This window comes from Strix uralensis, chromosome 8 (assembly GCF_047716275.1).
Source record: "Strix uralensis isolate ZFMK-TIS-50842 chromosome 8, bStrUra1, whole genome shotgun sequence".
Lineage (NCBI taxonomy): Eukaryota > Metazoa > Chordata > Aves > Strigiformes > Strigidae > Strix > Strix uralensis.
In genome coordinates, this window is record NC_133979.1 from 31,268,247 (window position 1) to 31,285,415 (window position 17,169).

The 17,169-nt window shown below is 44.5% G+C and overlaps 1 protein-coding gene across 8 annotated transcripts in view; it reads right to left on the bottom strand.

The window, feature by feature from the left end:
• RASAL2 (RAS protein activator like 2) overlaps positions 1–17,169 on the bottom strand; it is a 186,911-nt gene that overhangs the window by 11,908 nt on the left and 157,834 nt on the right. For 6 of the 8 annotated variants that reach the window (XM_074877004.1, XM_074877002.1, XM_074877006.1 and 3 more), the window contains 7 exons: positions 14,797–14,941; positions 11,389–11,533; positions 10,275–10,511; positions 9,370–9,571; positions 6,453–6,652; positions 4,629–5,490; positions 155–289 (listed from right to left, as the gene is read on the bottom strand). In XM_074877004.1, the coding sequence (XP_074733105.1) occupies positions 155–289; positions 4,629–5,490; positions 6,453–6,652; positions 9,370–9,571; positions 10,275–10,511; positions 11,389–11,533; positions 14,797–14,941 (1,926 nt within the window). The remainder of the gene's footprint in view (positions 1–154; positions 290–4,628; positions 5,491–6,452; positions 6,653–9,369; positions 9,572–10,274; positions 10,512–11,388; positions 11,534–14,796; positions 14,942–17,169) is intronic. The other 2 variants (XM_074877005.1, XM_074877001.1) reach the window with 1 other exon arrangement.

Consider the following 17,169-nt stretch of genomic DNA (forward strand, 5'->3'; position numbering starts at 1 on the left):
CGACAGCATGTGCAGCAGGAAGTTGTGCCAATACAACCTGTGTTTGAAAGCATGACTGTCTCAGCAGGGCCCGAGAGCTGCTCTGAACTGGGCTGTGGGGTGGACGGGACCCACTGGTAGCCCTTGAGTCGGCTGCAAACAGAATAACATCTACCTTCTCAGCGTGCTTGACTTCATCCGGATTCTGCTCTGCGTCCTCCTCTACTTCTTCGTACTGTCCATTATTGAGGACCCACGCAGCTGTCCTTTCCACTGGTGACATTGTGGCAGAGTCCACAGGCGACTGAACCTGGAGCAGACATACCTGTAAGCATTTTTCAGAGAAACTACATACAAATCAGCTCTAAAATCCAGTTTATTTGGAGGAGGAAAACAACCATGAAACTGTCGGTCTCAAAGGATCCCCAAAACCTTTCCTGCAGAGACACTTCATCCTCCATTGACTTTGGACTACAGCACTTAACTCGAGTCCCTCTAAAACCAAGGTACTTGAGAAATTGTTCTTCCTTTTTAAGTGAGCTTCTCTCTGGAAAAGTTCTTGTTTCCAAATCCTGTTCACATCCACCTTTCCCCTTTGCCAGATTTTCAGTAAGGCTTTCTCAACCTGTGGTTTCCCTCACAAAGAAAACAGAGTGACAAAGCTTTGCTCGCAGCCTGTTCAGGTAAGACAGATTGGTTTCTTTGGAGTACTGAGAGCTTAACTTGGGAGCAGCGCTCTCAGCCAGGCTGTAGACAGACTTTGCAATGGAGGACTGGGCTGCATGGCTTGGACATGAAACAGCACAGCAGTACTTAAAAACTGGCAGAGAGGTGTAACATTATCAGTGTAGTGCCTATCAGGTTTAGATGGTCTCCTGTAGCATGTACACCCAAGACAAGGCTGTGAAAGGAAGTCAGGGCCAGCAGTGCTTACTAGGAGAACTGTAACATACCATCGCAGAGCCTATCCTCTCCAAGGGAATCTGAAAAGGAAGCCAAGAAAAGAAACGAGAAACTCTCCGCCCGGCTGGGGAAAATATGGCTTGCTACAAATTCCAAGCAATTTTCATGGACAAAGACAAGTTTATAAGCACAGGAATTAGCATAATTACCCCTGAAAGAGCAACACTGTCTTAACTTTTTGAGAAATGCAAAAGATCAACTTCCCTCCCTCCGCCAACTGTAGCTTCTTTTTGTGCTCAAGCTGCTCTTCAGCTCAGTGCCTCGCTTCAGTATTGTACCGAAGAGAAACGTGTTCCCTGGCAGGGGGATTTTGAAGTCTCAGTTTCAGTAAGGAGCTCTTTATGGGGAAGTAACAGCTTCTTTACACGAGTCAGGTGAGGGATCACGTCAACCTCCGTTTCCTTTTCTCTTGTTCACGAGGACAGGGCTGGTGAGTGCCGCATATGTCCTACACCAGCTCTGGCCAGAGGATTTGCCTGCAACGGCTCAGCTGTCCTGAGCAGCAGCAAAGACTCCAGCACTGGAAGAAGCCTCAGCAAGGATGGGGATAAAAGCAAAGGAAAGGAGTAGGAAATAGGCAAAAACCCCTGGATTTAGGCAGAGACCTTTTCGCTAGAAGGTCGTCTTCACAGCAGAAAGGCTAGTAGCCCCTTTCAAGTGCAGTGAGAGGCTGGCAAAGCTCCTTAGTTACACTTTTTTGATGGTGTTTGCTGTCAGGCAGCCATAGCAAGGGAGACTACGAACTGTGCGTGGCTCTGCCACCAACAGGCTCTTCTCTGAGGTAAACCCTTTGGCTCTAGGAACTGCTGGAGGAATTAGGAACAGCTATGGGTGAACAGTGTCACTGTTCATTGGAGTAATGCAGGACCAAGGTAGCAGAAGGATGACTAAATTACATCACCAGGCCTTGTAACAGACTGCTGAGCAGCAGCAAACCTTGCCAAACAACCTCGCAAGCTGTAGGACAGAATTTTCAGCCAAACTCAGAAAGCCTACAAAGACCAAGTGGATGGCAAGCACTTCACATGCTAATGGGTTATGAGTTATACTCTAATAAAGGGGAAAAAAGAAAAAGCCTGCTAGGAACATGTATTAATTCCCCTCTTTGCCTCTTCTCCAGAGGAACACACTGACATTTCTGTTCCCACCTACCTACTAAATGGAAATGGAAGGCAAAAAGTGACCTCTCCCAGCAAACAAAGGGCCTAGCTCTATATTCAGAAACAAACGGGGCTTGTAGAGAACAGAGTCTAATAATTATAACGCCCACAAAGCATGCCTAGAAAGAACATGCCCAGAAAGAACATGCTCAACTTCTCTTTTCTTTTTTTCTTTTTCAAATAAGAACAGAATTCCACAACACAATTTGCAATTAAAAGGACGCAATGGAATTTGCCTCACAAAAATTTTGGCCACTCGATTTGGCACACTTCGAGACATTTCTCAAGGGTGTGGGGAAGGAAACTGAGTTCTCTGAATAAAGTAGGAGCAAGTACTCTAATGAATCCAGTGGAAACAATTAGCACGGAAAGTAGAGTGGAAAAATAAGTAGATGCACATCGCCTGCAAGAGAAGGGAAGGAGACTGCCCTGAAGCCGGTCATAGTCGCAGGCATCTGTGAAGCTGAAGGTAAAAAGTAACTGGAGAAGAGGGAAGTCTGAGACACTCATTTTGATGCTAAAACAAGCAAAGGTAACTGATTTACTTGGGGGCAGTAATCAATTTAAGATGAGAAGAGCCAGGAGCCTGCAAACAGATAACTGAACGTTTCTTGTAAATACACAGAGGGCAGAAGCCACCCGTGTAAGGTGTTCGCACAAAGACTGGAGACACACCACCTGTACTTTCTCCTTCTCCTAGCACCTTCAAAGCAAAGCCTTCTTTGCCTATTTGTGTAGGCACTTCCTGTACCAAGCCCTGAGGAAAGGCACCAGCTCCCCGGGGATTTTGGCTAGGACACCGCACAGAACCGTCCAATAAAACTCAGAAGATCACACAATACTGGTTCACACTGGACCCTGAGAACTGCAAAAGGAGTTTATCCTTCAAATTTATCCTTATTACTAGCCTAAATATTTCCTGCACCTCCACACTAGGCTTAGTTGTAGTCAATATACTTTACTTATTAACGCCTCTATGCCCAAATGTAAGACACACGCTCCAAAGGAAGACACAAACATATGCACTTCAAACAATATGCAATTACTTTTTTTGGTATTACTAACTTGGCGTATTAAGCTTTGCTTTGTGATTCAGTGTTTCTGATCTCCTTGTACTTTAATGAACCTGAGGTATCAAAGTAGTTTTGAAGCTCTGATTGCTCCTGGGTTCCCAGGCATCATCCAGATTTTCCTCCTTTCCACTGTAACACCGAGGAGTTTGCCAAGAAAGCTACACCAACAGGGATATCAGTAAAACCTTTGGCAGAGCAGGAGCTTATGCTGGCAACTAAGTTCTCTCACCAGCTTTATCTTACAAGCCCAAAGCCTTCCCCCCCTGCATCACCATGCTCCCAACAGGGCAAGGAGGATCCTAACCCCCGGCTCCCTGCGGGTGTAGCTTCACCAGCAGCACTGTGCAGTCTCAGCCTCAGGGGCTGCAACTTTCTGGAGCGAAAGTCCTCGCTGGTGCCTGTGTGCAGAGCAGCAGGTCTAGAAGGTCTTGTGGAAAGCAGGAGCTTAAAAAATTTCCTTCTATACTAGGTAAGGTAAATCAAACATGACCGTGTTTACCTTCACAGTGACCACAGAAGAAAACAACCCCAAGGAACAGCGCAGGTGTTGCCTTCAAAGGCCTCATCCTGCCCTGCTGCTAAGTCTGTATGCACTAATATGACATTTCTCAAAACAACCACCTTCCCTCTGACCTGCAGATCAAGACACTTTTTATCTTCGCTGTAGTGCCAAGCATTTAAATACTCATTTTCTCTTTAACATTAAACTAATTTAGGAAAAGATTTTCATACACAGCAAATCACTACAGGATATTTTTTTTTTTTTTAAGGTAAAAGAATGTTGGCTTTTTGACAGGAAAATCCTGATTTACAGTTGCCTATGAACAACTGATAAAGTGCATTAGGAGTTGGTACATATAAGCACTCCTTTCCAGAAAGTGTCTGCATTATTCATAGTTTGGGATGATTAATGAAAAAGGAGTATTTATTTGGAGGCCAGCAATAGATTGTTGCATCATGGTGAAATATAGATTTCTCCACGCTTAAGACAACTGTACTTGTTTATTATTTTGGCAGCAGTTTATTCTATATTTTATCTTTGTTTATCTCTGGTTTTAGGTAGCTACGCTTTTAAATTAGCACCACAGGGCAAATGCAGTCTCACGTGGCAATCTTAACTACAATTTGGAACAAAGCTGTTTCTATTTTTTTTTATTCAGGGCCCTTTTCAAGTTTTGTTTTTTTCAGCAGGCTTGCTGCTACCTTAGTAAATGGAAAACTTTTTTTTTTTTTTTAAAATCTAGTACAAAAGCATCCAAAAATAATAGGTAAGCTAGGCTTGCCAAGCTTGTCAGGGCAACAAGCACGACTATTTCTCACACTTGCTACTACTGGCCACTTGCTTAAGTGCCAGTAGTCTTGATTCAACTCAAAGGTCAGGAAGCTTTGAAGGTCGATGCAGCAATCAGCTAAACATCAAAGCAGAAAGAGCCTGGAAAAAGGCTTTCCTTACCTGCTGCGTTTGTTGCCTCTGAATTGCCCTCACCTTTGGGACAGGGCTCTCTCTCGAGGAGGACGACTGCTGCCGGGAGCGGCTCCCATTCTGAATGGGTTCAGTCACCATGGCCCCCGACACTCCCGACATGCTGCCGGTGCTCCGCAGGGAAGCGCTGTGCGGCAAGGACTGCGGCGCCTTGGCCCTGGCGCCCAGCCCGCCTTGGTCCATTTTGCGGATCTGCGCTTGGCTGCTGCTGTTCTGGCGGGGCAGCGCGATGGGGACGTGCTTGTCTGGCACTGTGTGGCGCCGGGAGAAGTCCTCGCTCTGCGTGCTGCGCTTGGTGAAGTCCTCCATGCTGCTGTTGCTGGGTCCGCTAAGTTTGAAGTCTTCGCTGTTGCTTCGGCTCCGGGAGCTGGCGGTGCTCAGGTTCTCCAGGCTGGAGTCCACGGAGGCCTTCGGCATCGGCGGGGTTGGGTTGTTGAGATGGTAAACTGGGTTCTGGAAGGACAGAGGCTGGAGGCTGCCCTGTTGGTTCAAAGCTGGGTGCAGAGGCCTTCTCACCTGGGGAGCGCTCTGGGGCGTGCTCTGCGTTTCCCACAGCTGTTTGATGTTTGCCACCTGCGTGATGGAGAGCTGGCTGCCGGCCAGGCGCAAAGGCACGTCGTGCATAACAGAAGCATGGTCACTGTGAGCCGTGTGAGGATCTTGGAGGTCCATGAGAGAGATGCTACGTCCATTGGGCAGGATGCTTTCCCTTTCGTCCTTATCTGAGTAAGTCATGCTCTGGGTGGATGCCTGCTGAACCAACAGTAAGGTCTTGCCCCTGAAGTATCCATCTACATTTTCCTGGGTTGGAGACTTCAGCTTATGCAAGTCACTGTGGAGTGGAAAGGAATTTGGTTAAATTTTAAGTAGTCAAGACCCTGAGAGATCTGTCCCAGAGAAGTCTTTCTACCTCATTTAACCTCCCCCTCCAATTGAAAGCTTCAAGGAACCAGATTTCCTTTTATGAGCTCTCTGTGTTCAAGTCAGAACACACTCTTCCTTAATTACCACTTATCTTTGAGAATTACGTTTGATTCAAGTGCTTCATCTTTATTTTTTTCACAGGTGAAACACAAACCATTCCCACCAAATCCTCCCCGCTTAAACCCTTCTGTCTCCAGCAAGGCTTCAGAACGGTTCAGATCCCATTTAACCCTTCGCCAGCATTATGTACTGTGGGGGTCTGAGCATCCACAGCAGTTGTGTGGAGGCTCCTGTAGGTCTCGATGTAAGCTCAGAGGGCAGACACTTCCACAGGAAGAAACTGGCCCTCGTACCCGACAACACTGAAACTACTCTGAGACCACAGTATCCAAGCTCTTTGGCAGCTCTGTCGTGTCACAGCTTTTTGCTTCAGATTAACAGCTATTACAGGGTGAGAAATGCTGCACTAAACAGAGGAAGGACTATTTTTGCTATTCCACCGGTAACAAGTTCCACCTACAGCCCAGCTTTTTCATTAGCAGTAAATAAGCGGCCTGATTGCCAGAAGGAAACATTCTGGCTGACTGTGCATCCGGACGCTCACACTGGCAGTAAATTGCAAAACTGGTTTTTAGCAGCTGAAGTCACTGACTCCCAGAGATGTGTTTGAATCCTGGGTAAGTCAAAAGTTTCCCATCTCCAGTGCCACCTTGTGCACCCTCTTAACTGGGACCGTGTATTGCCCGTGACAAGCTCCCCGCTCCGACAGCCGCTCTGGGCAGCCAGTTCAGGTGACGAAGCACTCAACTCTCACCAGGCTTAACAACCCCCTTATCCCACATCTTCCCTTGAGCTCTGGCTGTTACATACCCATCAGTGGGGTCCTCAAATATCTTCTGAAGCCCTGAGGAGAGACTGCCACTGACGTTTGGACTAGAGCTGTGCTCAGTGAAACGCCTCAGCTGCTGCTGTATCGGCGTAGGGTTGGTCATTGATTTGGTGATATCAGCAAGAATACGAGGAAGGGGTCCCAGTTTTGCCACGGTCGCCTGTAGGAAGGAATTTTCACCCTAATTGGACAACAAGCACCGCGACATCCGCCAGTTTTTTGATAACGATGCACAGAGGCGGAGGGGTGGAGGTGGAAGGAAGGAGGGTGGGTGGTTGTGTGCGGGTGTGCCAGGACCGTAATGCAGTGTTACGGAGCAGCGTAACCACGGCGACGAGATGGATGGAGGAGACGAAACGGGGTGCAGCAGACATTGAGGAAAGAAAAGGAAATAGAAAAGAAATTAGGATTGACCCCCAAAAATAAAAATCATGCTCAATAAAACAAAACTATTGCCATTCCAATGCAAAACTATCATGCAAAGCAAACCAAGTTCAGGGTGGGTGAGGTCAAAGTGAAAACTACAGTATCTACTCATTAAAGGGCATTCACAGACTACAGATTCAGCTATAGTGAGGGGAACTTTCCAGGCAAAGGGTGTCACGTGGTAAAGGAAATGCATGCCAACAGACAAGGGGATGCGGCATTCAGGGGGATCATGAGAGAATCGCAAGGGTTGAGGGAGTTGGGGAAAGGGAAGGGTTTCATTTCATAAGCCTTTCGCTTTTGGCATCCTACACTGATGCCATCTTCTGTAGCACCCTGTTATCAAAAATTAAGGCATTCTTCCCTACCTAAACGTGAAAAATAACTGCACGAAAACATCAAGGATCCTCATCCCAACATTATCACATCAGCCTGGGATTAAATGTGTAGCTTCTTGTTCAACTACATGTCAGCTCAGTGTTGGCCAGGCCTAGGATAAGAGCAGCTGACCTTCCAACAAGGAAGGCTGCTTGTTCAGGCTCTTTATCTTTCCCCCCACTTCGGGTCACTTCTGGTTATACCATCTACAGGGCATCTTCAGGCTCTTGGGACTGCTGGAAGGAGGTGGAAGTGCTGGAGGTTTATAAGGAAGTAAAACTCTGCTACAAAAAGACAATGCTCTTTTCAAAGATATCCTTATTTTTCCTGTAAGCAGGTATTCAGGCAGTTTGCTCCAGAGAAAGGTCTCTTTACAGAGGCTTTCGTACAGCGCTTCTTCTGTGTCTATTAAAATCTCTGAGGTGACTTCTCTCATCACTTCCCAGTCATTACCTACAGTAAAGCAGTACTGCATGTAACTTTACCCCTTAATTCTCTTTTTAGCAAAGCACTATACCAGCTCCCAAGGGCCTGTTAGGATAGATCCATGCATCTAACCTACAGAAAGGGCAAAGCAGATCTGCTTTGACACTTTATCCAGGTCTGGCTGCTCCCTCTCCTCACCGCCCAGGACATTTACCACCATTACATTCAGAGAGCAGCTCACAGTAACTAACACCAGGTCCAGAGATCCATTTGCAGTTCTAAAGACTGGAGCTGGGTTTGTCTTGACCTGACGCCTGACCAGCTTGGAAGGACACGGCAGTGTTCCCTGCACTGGTGGGTTTACCCTGATTTATAGAAATGGAGGATTCTGTCTTTTGAGTGCTCACTTTGCCTGTGTTCCTGAGGCTGCTGAACTGTCTTTATAGCTGACTTTGCTGCCTGTGACATTTTGAATGTACACTCTGTGCACGTATGAGGGAAACGGAAAAACAAGATCATAAATTGTTATCAAACTAAGATTAACTAAGATTAATATATATTGCCTTTTTGAGTCAAGGACATTTCAATTTACTCTGATGCAACAAGCTCAGTTTTTTTGTTTTCTGTTTTAAATAATGTACTGTGAGAAAATAGATACCCAACAAATAACTATTTTGGCAGGCCTTAATGCAATAAAAATATTAAGAGTGCATTGCAATTCACCTCACCTCTACAGTTTCAAAAGAAAGAATAATATAAATGGAATATGGATAAAATAATGTACCTCTAAAAGTTGAAATATGGAACAGTTCCAAGCCCTTGCAAAAAAAGTAGTGACTCACAGCTCAGCTTTTCTGGGTCTTATCAACTACCTTTGCTATCAAGGTTTTAATGATTTTGGATCCTGCAAAGCCACATAGCTAAGGAAGAGCAAGCTTCTGCTCTTCTCCTTCTATAGCTAAATGGAAGCGATGCTTATTGTTGGTGATGTCTACTGGGATCAGCAGAACAGAACCTGGACAACACGTACAACCCCAGCACAATACACGGCAGAAAGCATCTCGCTTTTGTTACAGGATAAACCAGAGTGGATCCAGGTTTTAACGTGGCATCCTCTTGTATACTAAACACTAATCCAAAGAGCACAGAAGTGAGAACATCTCAGCAGGCTTTGGATCAGGCTTTTAATGAGAACAGTTCTGCCTGGCCAACACATTACTTTGTCAGATCTGGGCAGGGTAGGGCCTGGTGTGCAGCAAAGCTCCTCCATTAGCACCAGAAAAGGCACTGCGACATTTTCATTTTTTGTCCAAACACCCTCCCTTTTTTCCAGCTCACTTATGAGAAAGGACAGGCCGCTCAGGGAATTCCAGGTCTACTTTTAAGCGCTGCCCTCTCCACCACTGAACACCCAGCCTTACTCGAGGCTCTGCGAAGTGTTTGCGCTACTGCTGAAGCCCAACCACTTCACATGCCCTGCTTCAGGCCTTGATATGAAATCATGGAAAGAACAGTTGTGAAATACCACTATCAAACATTCCTCTCAAAAGATGTTGAATAAGTTCTTCCCAAAGCAGGCTTCAGCTGCTCCCTTGATGTTTCCTGGTGTTTACTGTTGCTACGATACAATCGCCGGATTCACCCTCCCGGGCCTCCATCCTGCTTTACCTTATCAAGTTGGGACACAACCTCCCATAAGAGGGAATGCAAAACTGAGAGCTCTCTGCCCAGGTCGATGTAGCCCTCAAATCCAGGCATGTTTGAGATGGTATCTGGGTTAGAGATCTCCAGGAGAAAACGCTTCATTCCTCCCCACTCGTGTTCCAAAAAGTCATTCATGAAGGCCATATACTCTTCCTTATTACCAAACCTGCAAGAAAGCGGGGGGGCGGGGGGGAAACCCAGTCAATAACCTCCACACAAAATACAGAGTACAAGTGCTTACAGACAATTACTTAAATGCTTAACTTTAGACCTGCCTTTCTGAAGATTTGGCCTGGGAGAAAAACAAATTGGACAATTTAAGAGATTCACTGTTTTCTTGGACTTCTTTAAATACTAGTAATTCACTGTTCATATTACGATCAAGGGCTCAACACATCTCTCCCTGCTCCCTCCCACAGACACCCTTTCTCCTCTCCCCTTCCCTGCATCTCCTCCTCTGTAAGAGACATGCCATACCCTTTGTATCATCCAGCTCGGAATTCTGGAGAAAGGAGGAAAATCATGATCCTTGGTGGGAACAGGCTTTTTTTCTTTTGAAACAGCATACACACTGACATGCTAATGCATGGCTCTTCTTGGTTTTATGCTGCGTCCCCTCTACTGCAGCCCAAATCTGCATGTGAAAAGGAGGATTTATCTAGCTCAACACTAAGGTGTCTGAAGGGGAACAGCGTTCACATATAAGTGAGAAGTTTCCTCCTTTTCTAAAGCTGCCTGCAATTTGACAGAGAATCAGAATCAGCTGCCTGCAAACATGACTACCAAGCAGGGCTGTCCTTGCTCCATAGTAACCTGCAGTGACTTGCACTCCTAGAGGCACAGATCTCAGTTTTATTGTCACCACCTACTTAGCAAAATTGGCGAGATTCTGAATGACTTTAGCAATTAGTGTGAGCGTGCGAGATGTCCGGTCGTCAGGATACTCCTGCATGAGGCTAAAGAGGCTGGGGGACATGATAGCGGGGCACAGGAAGCGGAGGAAGAGGGAGGCACTGATCAGGCGTTCACTGATGTCCTGCTTGCCCCTGCTCAGGCACTGCTGCTTCCAAGATGCAAATACCTCCTTCAGCTCACGAGGGAACACGCTGAAAAACAATAAACCAGGAAATAAAATCACATGGGCCATGAGATGCAACAAGTTGAACTGGTGACCAATCACCTGAAATAATTATCCATGAGAAAACATAATTGACTTTTTTTTTTTTTCTTTTCTCTCTCTAGGCTAGAAAATGTCATTAGGCACCTATTCTTAGGTCCCCATTTAATCTGGTGATACTTAAGTAGTCTTTAAAGCATCCCTTGTTCACATATGTTAAGCGAAGTCATTTTCAGACATGCTGATTTGTGAGCTAAGAACTACTTATCCATCACTACCCTGGAGCAAACAGGGTGTTAGAATATTAAAAACAAACTGAACCAAACTGAACTCATCTCCATAACTGGAATTCTTAGACAGCTTGTTAAACTCTCTCAATGTCTCCCATGTGCTTCATCCTGAAGCAGAAAGGCCCTTCGACTTTCACTACTACTCAGAAACAGAGATTAATAGAAATTTCTCTGCCAATTTCCTCCCTGTTCAATTCTACAGATCTAAAGGGTCTGAAAGTTTCCTATAGACATCAAAACTTTCAGCTTTTTATTCCAATTTCAAGCTAAGCTGTTATCTTCTCACTTTACTCAGCCACAGCTCCGTATGTGTTCCCTTGGCAGAGAATTTCAGCAGAAGCTCCTGACAGGTATGGTGTGTGGGAATGGAACCCCTCAATTTGGGCGCAAGCTCCACCTGCAATATGGTGTCACACATAGGAAGGTAGTGAGCAAAGGAAACGCAGGCAGTCTCAGAAGACAGATGGGTCTGTGCTACTTCCCTGTACAACTGCTGTTTTCTCATCTTCAGAGGAGGAATGGGCACCTTCTAAGCAAATGACCTAATGAGGGAGAAGGGGAGGGAAGATGCCTCACCAGTAAGAATTGATAATCTTGCAGAAGGCCAGTTCACAACACATTTTCAGGTTGCTCTGATGATCTGTTAATTCACTGGATGAACATTTGCTGGGATCCACTTCACAGTTCTCATCTGACTCATACAGAGCCTTGATAAACTCCCCTGGACAAAGGGAAGAGGATGACAAACCAGGGTAGTTACATGAAAAGTCTCCTTGACACACCTTTAAATCCTGCTCCTGTCTTTCCTTGGCAACTGCCTCTTCTGCTCCCTGTGTCTGCAATACAGCCTCCAGACACCAGATGTTGGGGACACGACTCCTCCCAGCTCTTTCAGAACAGAGCACTTGCTGTACCACATCAGCTGGCTGCTGCTCTGATGCTTCAGCCTCCCATGCCCTCGCTGCCCCCGAATACAGGTGCAATAACAGGATGGCTTTGCTTATAAACCCTGCAGACACTTCACTTACAGCCTAAAGAACAGGATTTGACTTTATATTCAAACTGCATTATCAACTATAAAATTATCCACAGTCTTAGAAATGAAGCTGTGCTATTTGTCTTCATAATTTCCCCAGGAAATGCACTTGACAATGCTATTTATTTTTATTATTTCTAAATTTACCATTTATTTTAAAAAGTGTCACCTTGCTCTTGAATAAGAGTAATACCTGCGTGCTAGCAGATAGTGCTGATTTTCTCAACCTATCAACACCTTATGACATTTTTATAGCCTGCTTATTTCAAAATCCTTTGCATTTCTGTCGTCCTTCTCTTAGGGCATCACAACAGGAACTGGACACACACAAAACCAGATAAAAGTTTCCTTTGTTTGACATACTGGAATGAACTACTTACTAGTTTTTCTCCTATATATGCTAGCACACCAAGTGATTTTTAAACTGTTGTTGTTCATTAGGAAAAACTCTTTATTCATTCATTCATTTAATGATTCAATGTCTTTTAAGTTCATCTCCTCAGATGATCTTGCTGGCTCCGAGCTAACACCACAAGGCTTGTTTGTGCAAAAGGGTTTTGGTTTTTTTGTCTTTGTTTTCATAAAACCCCTTAAACACCTCCCAACCCCCTTCCCCAAATCTCAAGTCAGCAGTGTTCTTGCAAGCAAAGCAGGCAGCACATTTTCTTAAGCTTTTTTGTTGTTGTTGTTGGGGTCCAAAAAATTTCTGCTGAGGGCATCTAGATCACTTATTTGCAAAACTCTCGGCATCACTTCTGTTGAGCCAATTCTGTTTTAACTGTTGTTTACTGGATAACATTTTTTTTTTCCCTTAAACACATCTGAAACTTACTCGTTGTGTCCACGAGACCCTGCCTTAATCATATACTAAGATGCTCTTCTAGATGTATTAAACAGCTAACACCAAGTGTAATGTTGTTAATCCTTTCAAAGAACATGGCATCTGAGCAGAGTGACATTTAGAACTTGACAAAGAATTAGATGGGTATATTGTCACAAGCAACCTTGTCCTGAGCTACAGATGGATGACCTTAGGGGGATTTCCCATCTCTCATGTCTATGATTCACAATCTTATCGCTCAGCTCTAAATGATGTATTAAAAGTCATTAATTTTAAAATATTTTTATATAATTACTGCACATTAAGGGGCTTGCAGTCAAATGTAATATACTGGTCCCACAGCTGATCGTTCAGTCTGCTGAAAAGCACAGCACAAAGTAATACACTGCTCATTTCTCCATACCAGGCGAGCGCCTAGGACTGTGACTTATGCTCAGTGGTTCCACCCATGAGAATAAGACTACCAGAAGAGGCTCATTACACTTAAAAAATGGCCAAAATGCTTATAATCACAGACCTGACTATACTGACCCTTGAAGCACTAATTTAGCCAACTATCTCCTTGATGACTTGCCAGCGTCTGGGATTGCTGAGGACAAGCGAGACTGCTGGGAAAGCAAGCTGCTTTTTTTTTTTGTTGTTTGTGAAAGGATGTGGTGTGGGACTGGGCTTTGGCCTGATCTTGTTTCTCTTGTATCAATTTCCAAAGCTTTCTTTACCCAAGAAACAACAGGGGGATGGGGTGGCTTATTGTGCAATTGTGGATAACAAAGATTGTGTGGAGTTGGTAAAAGCTAACTGCAGCGAGGCTGTGAGTGTCTTTGGATGAGAGCATGCATGTTTTTGGCCCTCTTTATTGCAATATTAGTTGTGTGGACAGTAATTCCCAAGGCAGTGGCTTATGAATAGAGCAGAACCTTTTGGTGGAGAGGGGACAGTAATACAATTAGCAGAATCCACCCTGGCACGTAACTGTGGACATTAAGACCCCATGAGGGGAATAGAGTAGGACATCACAGGTCAGCCAGGCAGTTTTAATGAGGCAGAGAATAAAGAGCACTTTGGATAAACACAGGCAGGAGGCTCCCATGGCATCTTGATCTCCTGCCCTGTGCTGCTCAGTAGCCCTGCAGCCTCACTACCTCTGGCCATGTTTGTCTACGGATTTTTGTTGGGGCGAGGTACCAGTTTAAAAGGTTAACACAAATGTTTACGAATTAATTGTTTGTGAAAAAAGTAAGGGCTGAGCAAGTCCAAGGGTTTCTCTGGAATGTGCCAGCATTACCAATATCTACAGCTGAAGCACCTGGAAAGGAATTTTCATGTACTACCTGCGCTTAACCTGAGCGCTAGGGTAGGCACCTCATGCTTAGCACTTGTTAACACCGTAGCTAACGTTTGCTGTTAGCTACAACAGTGACTGAAAGAGACTGACCCGAGACACCCCAGCAACACACACCTGTGGATGAGAACTTTGGTTGTCAACCAAATACCCAGAGAATATCTAACCCCCTAGGTGGTGGCACTTCAGCCTAAAGCAAGTGCAGAAGCTTCTTTAGCATAAAAGGAGACTAGTGAAATACATGCTTCACATTCTTAACCCTTTCTGAAACTCCACCTAATTGTATTGCATACGATACCAGATTCACTCCTGACACCACAACACAAGGTATCAGTCTCAATTTCCACTGTTAAACTCTGTCAAAATCCCTTTTTTAAGCCTGTTCGTACATCAGATGGAACAATCACTGTTGCCCACAAATCAACTGCAGTATTATAACTCTTCATCACATCTAGAGGCACAAAAGGTTACCCAGAAAAACACAATGTGGTGATACAAACTTTAAAGAGGGACTCAAGAGATATCAAATCAAGTTTGCCTTTCCTTGGGTGCTACTCCTGCAGGCACCAAAGAGCATCTTCCTCTGTGTGGATGAAGGGCATCAAGAGTAAGGCAGCAGATATTTTGCTCTCTGTATACTATGACAGCCGGGCTGAGTGCTGAGGCAGTTCCTTCCCATCCCACATTAGGTGCTTCAGTCACAGAGCAGACAGGTCAGGGTTAGCCCTCGCAATGCAAGCAGGTGACAGACAGGCACTTTCTTACCTAGTGCATCGTGAAGATACTTCTGTCCTACCAACTTCAGGTATTCCTCAATAGCTTTGGTAGCAAGTGTGTTCTCCCTGAAGATCAAGACATCATGCTCCCCACAACGATCTACCTCGGACATCACCAAATCCGTCAAGAAGTCCTGAAGAAAAAGGTCAAATGGCAAGAGGTTATTTTAACCAGACTCAGCCATGCCAAGCTAATTGCAGCAGCCAAGAAGGAAGGATAAACAGAGGAGCCAGAGGATTACTGAAATAATCGCTCAGGTTGGGACAAGGAGCGTAGATGTTACATATATTATGGGCCAAGGAAACAGCTAGGCCTCCTCTTGGGTTTATTATACTTATAAAATGATATAGATCACAAATTATAAAGGGAGAAGCAGAAGTCTCTAAAAGAAAACCTTTACAGCCAAGCTTGTATTTCAGCTTAGATCCTGAACAGACACCCTCACCAGTTTGTTTATCAGTGACTTTGTCTGCTGAAAGAAACTGTGATATTATATTTATCTTTTAATACTGAATATTGCATACAAACTTGGATTTAAAAACCCAAAATGGAAGTTAGGCACAAATTCTTACAGCTTGGTGAAATTTAAATAAGAAGAATGGCTTATATAAATTAAATTCACAAACCAAAAGTGGTTCAGGCTTTGGGAAAAAAGTTAACATACTTGCTGTGGATCTATATGGCTTAACTTGAACTGTATTCAAACGCCCAGGCAGGAACTATCAGCAAATCTTGATACAGTGAATAACCTCTTGATAGAGGGTCTAATGGTACAGTAATACTTACTTTCTGAAGTGATAACTTTATGTGAGTCAAGGACACTCAGCATTTCACAAGAAATACTTAGTATTTTGCAAGATCCAATTTCAGCCACCGCCAAGTTCTCCAGGAGAGGAAGCATATTTCTCTCTTTTTTTTTTTTCTTTAAACTGTTCCCAAAAAAAGAACCTCCAAAACCAAAACACCACCCTGAATTAGGGATGAGTGATAACTGAGACTTGCCAGTTCTGCTGCAAACAGCAGCATCCTCCAAACAGTTCAAAGAGCACTGTAGTAAAGTTTCATAACCCCATTAACTACAGGGGCCATAATGCCCTGCTAGCACGTGAGTCTAAAATACATGGAACAAATTACATATGACAAATATAGATCAAAAATACATTAGTACTCTTGGTTTTCAATCCATTATTGCTGTTCTTTTTCAGAAAAATCTGAGAGAATTATTTTCACCTGGTGCAAACTGGGAACCATCCAGCTGTATCACCACCAACATAGTGTGAACTGGCAACGTACCCTCTTTGCAGCTTTAGGTTACGGCAACCTAAGCTGCTCAATGCTTCCAGTAACTAGAGGTTCAAAGGTTCAGGCAGTAGGAAGACAAAGTTATAACACTAATTTATCTACCTGTTGCAGCTAGCACTGCAGGAATCCAGAGCCTGCTTTCCAGCAGGATTTCAACACAACCCTACAGGAGCTACCCCAGCTACCAGACAAACAACTTGGTAAGGAATGACTTCCCATCACACACTGTCACACAGCACTAGCCTTTCTGAGACATATGCCAAGGGGAGAACAGTAGAAAGCAGCATATGATTATGCAAACATAAAGGGACCTTTCTGGAACAGTTAAATTAGGCCATCCCTTGGATGTTGCTTATGGCCATCCTTCCACACCTCCAACTTGTGGTTGGCTGTGCTTAACTTGCTCTAGCTGGCGTTACTGGAAGAGGCTGACTACAGCTTGGTACTACTCGCACACCCAGCATCCAGACAAATCAATGCTTGTTAATGCTTCTCAGAATTTCCCCGAGACCTACAGGATATTTTCCCACAGTCTATTCAAAGAAACCGAGGCTCACTCCAACTACTGCCTCACAGAGAACCATCAGTGTGCACCCACAAGCCCTAATAACGTCCTTGGGGCAGGTGGGATCATCATTAACCGAGTATAGATTCTCCAAATGGCCGTTCAAACGCTGACCATATCAGTGTTAGCATCGATTAGCTGACTTAGCACTGAATCAACAATGGCACCCTGCTGTTCATTGCATCAAAGACTGATTTATAGAAGTAATTCTCCAGTTTACTAATCTCTTGCTTACTTATTTTTTATCCTGTATCATGATTTTAGAAATACAGAAAAGGTTCCTGAACACTCAAGTGCAGGCCCTAAGCTTTCAAAACAACGTGAAGTTACGTAGTCCTCCCACTTATACTTTGTACACAGCATCTTTAACCTTTGTAGCAACTCTTCATCCTTACTGGTATTGTGCCTATCTATATGCCTTCCTGGCAGATGCAATCGCCCAAGTCTTTTCAAATACCTCTGAGACCCTTTTCTCAGCGTTATCCCATCAGGCA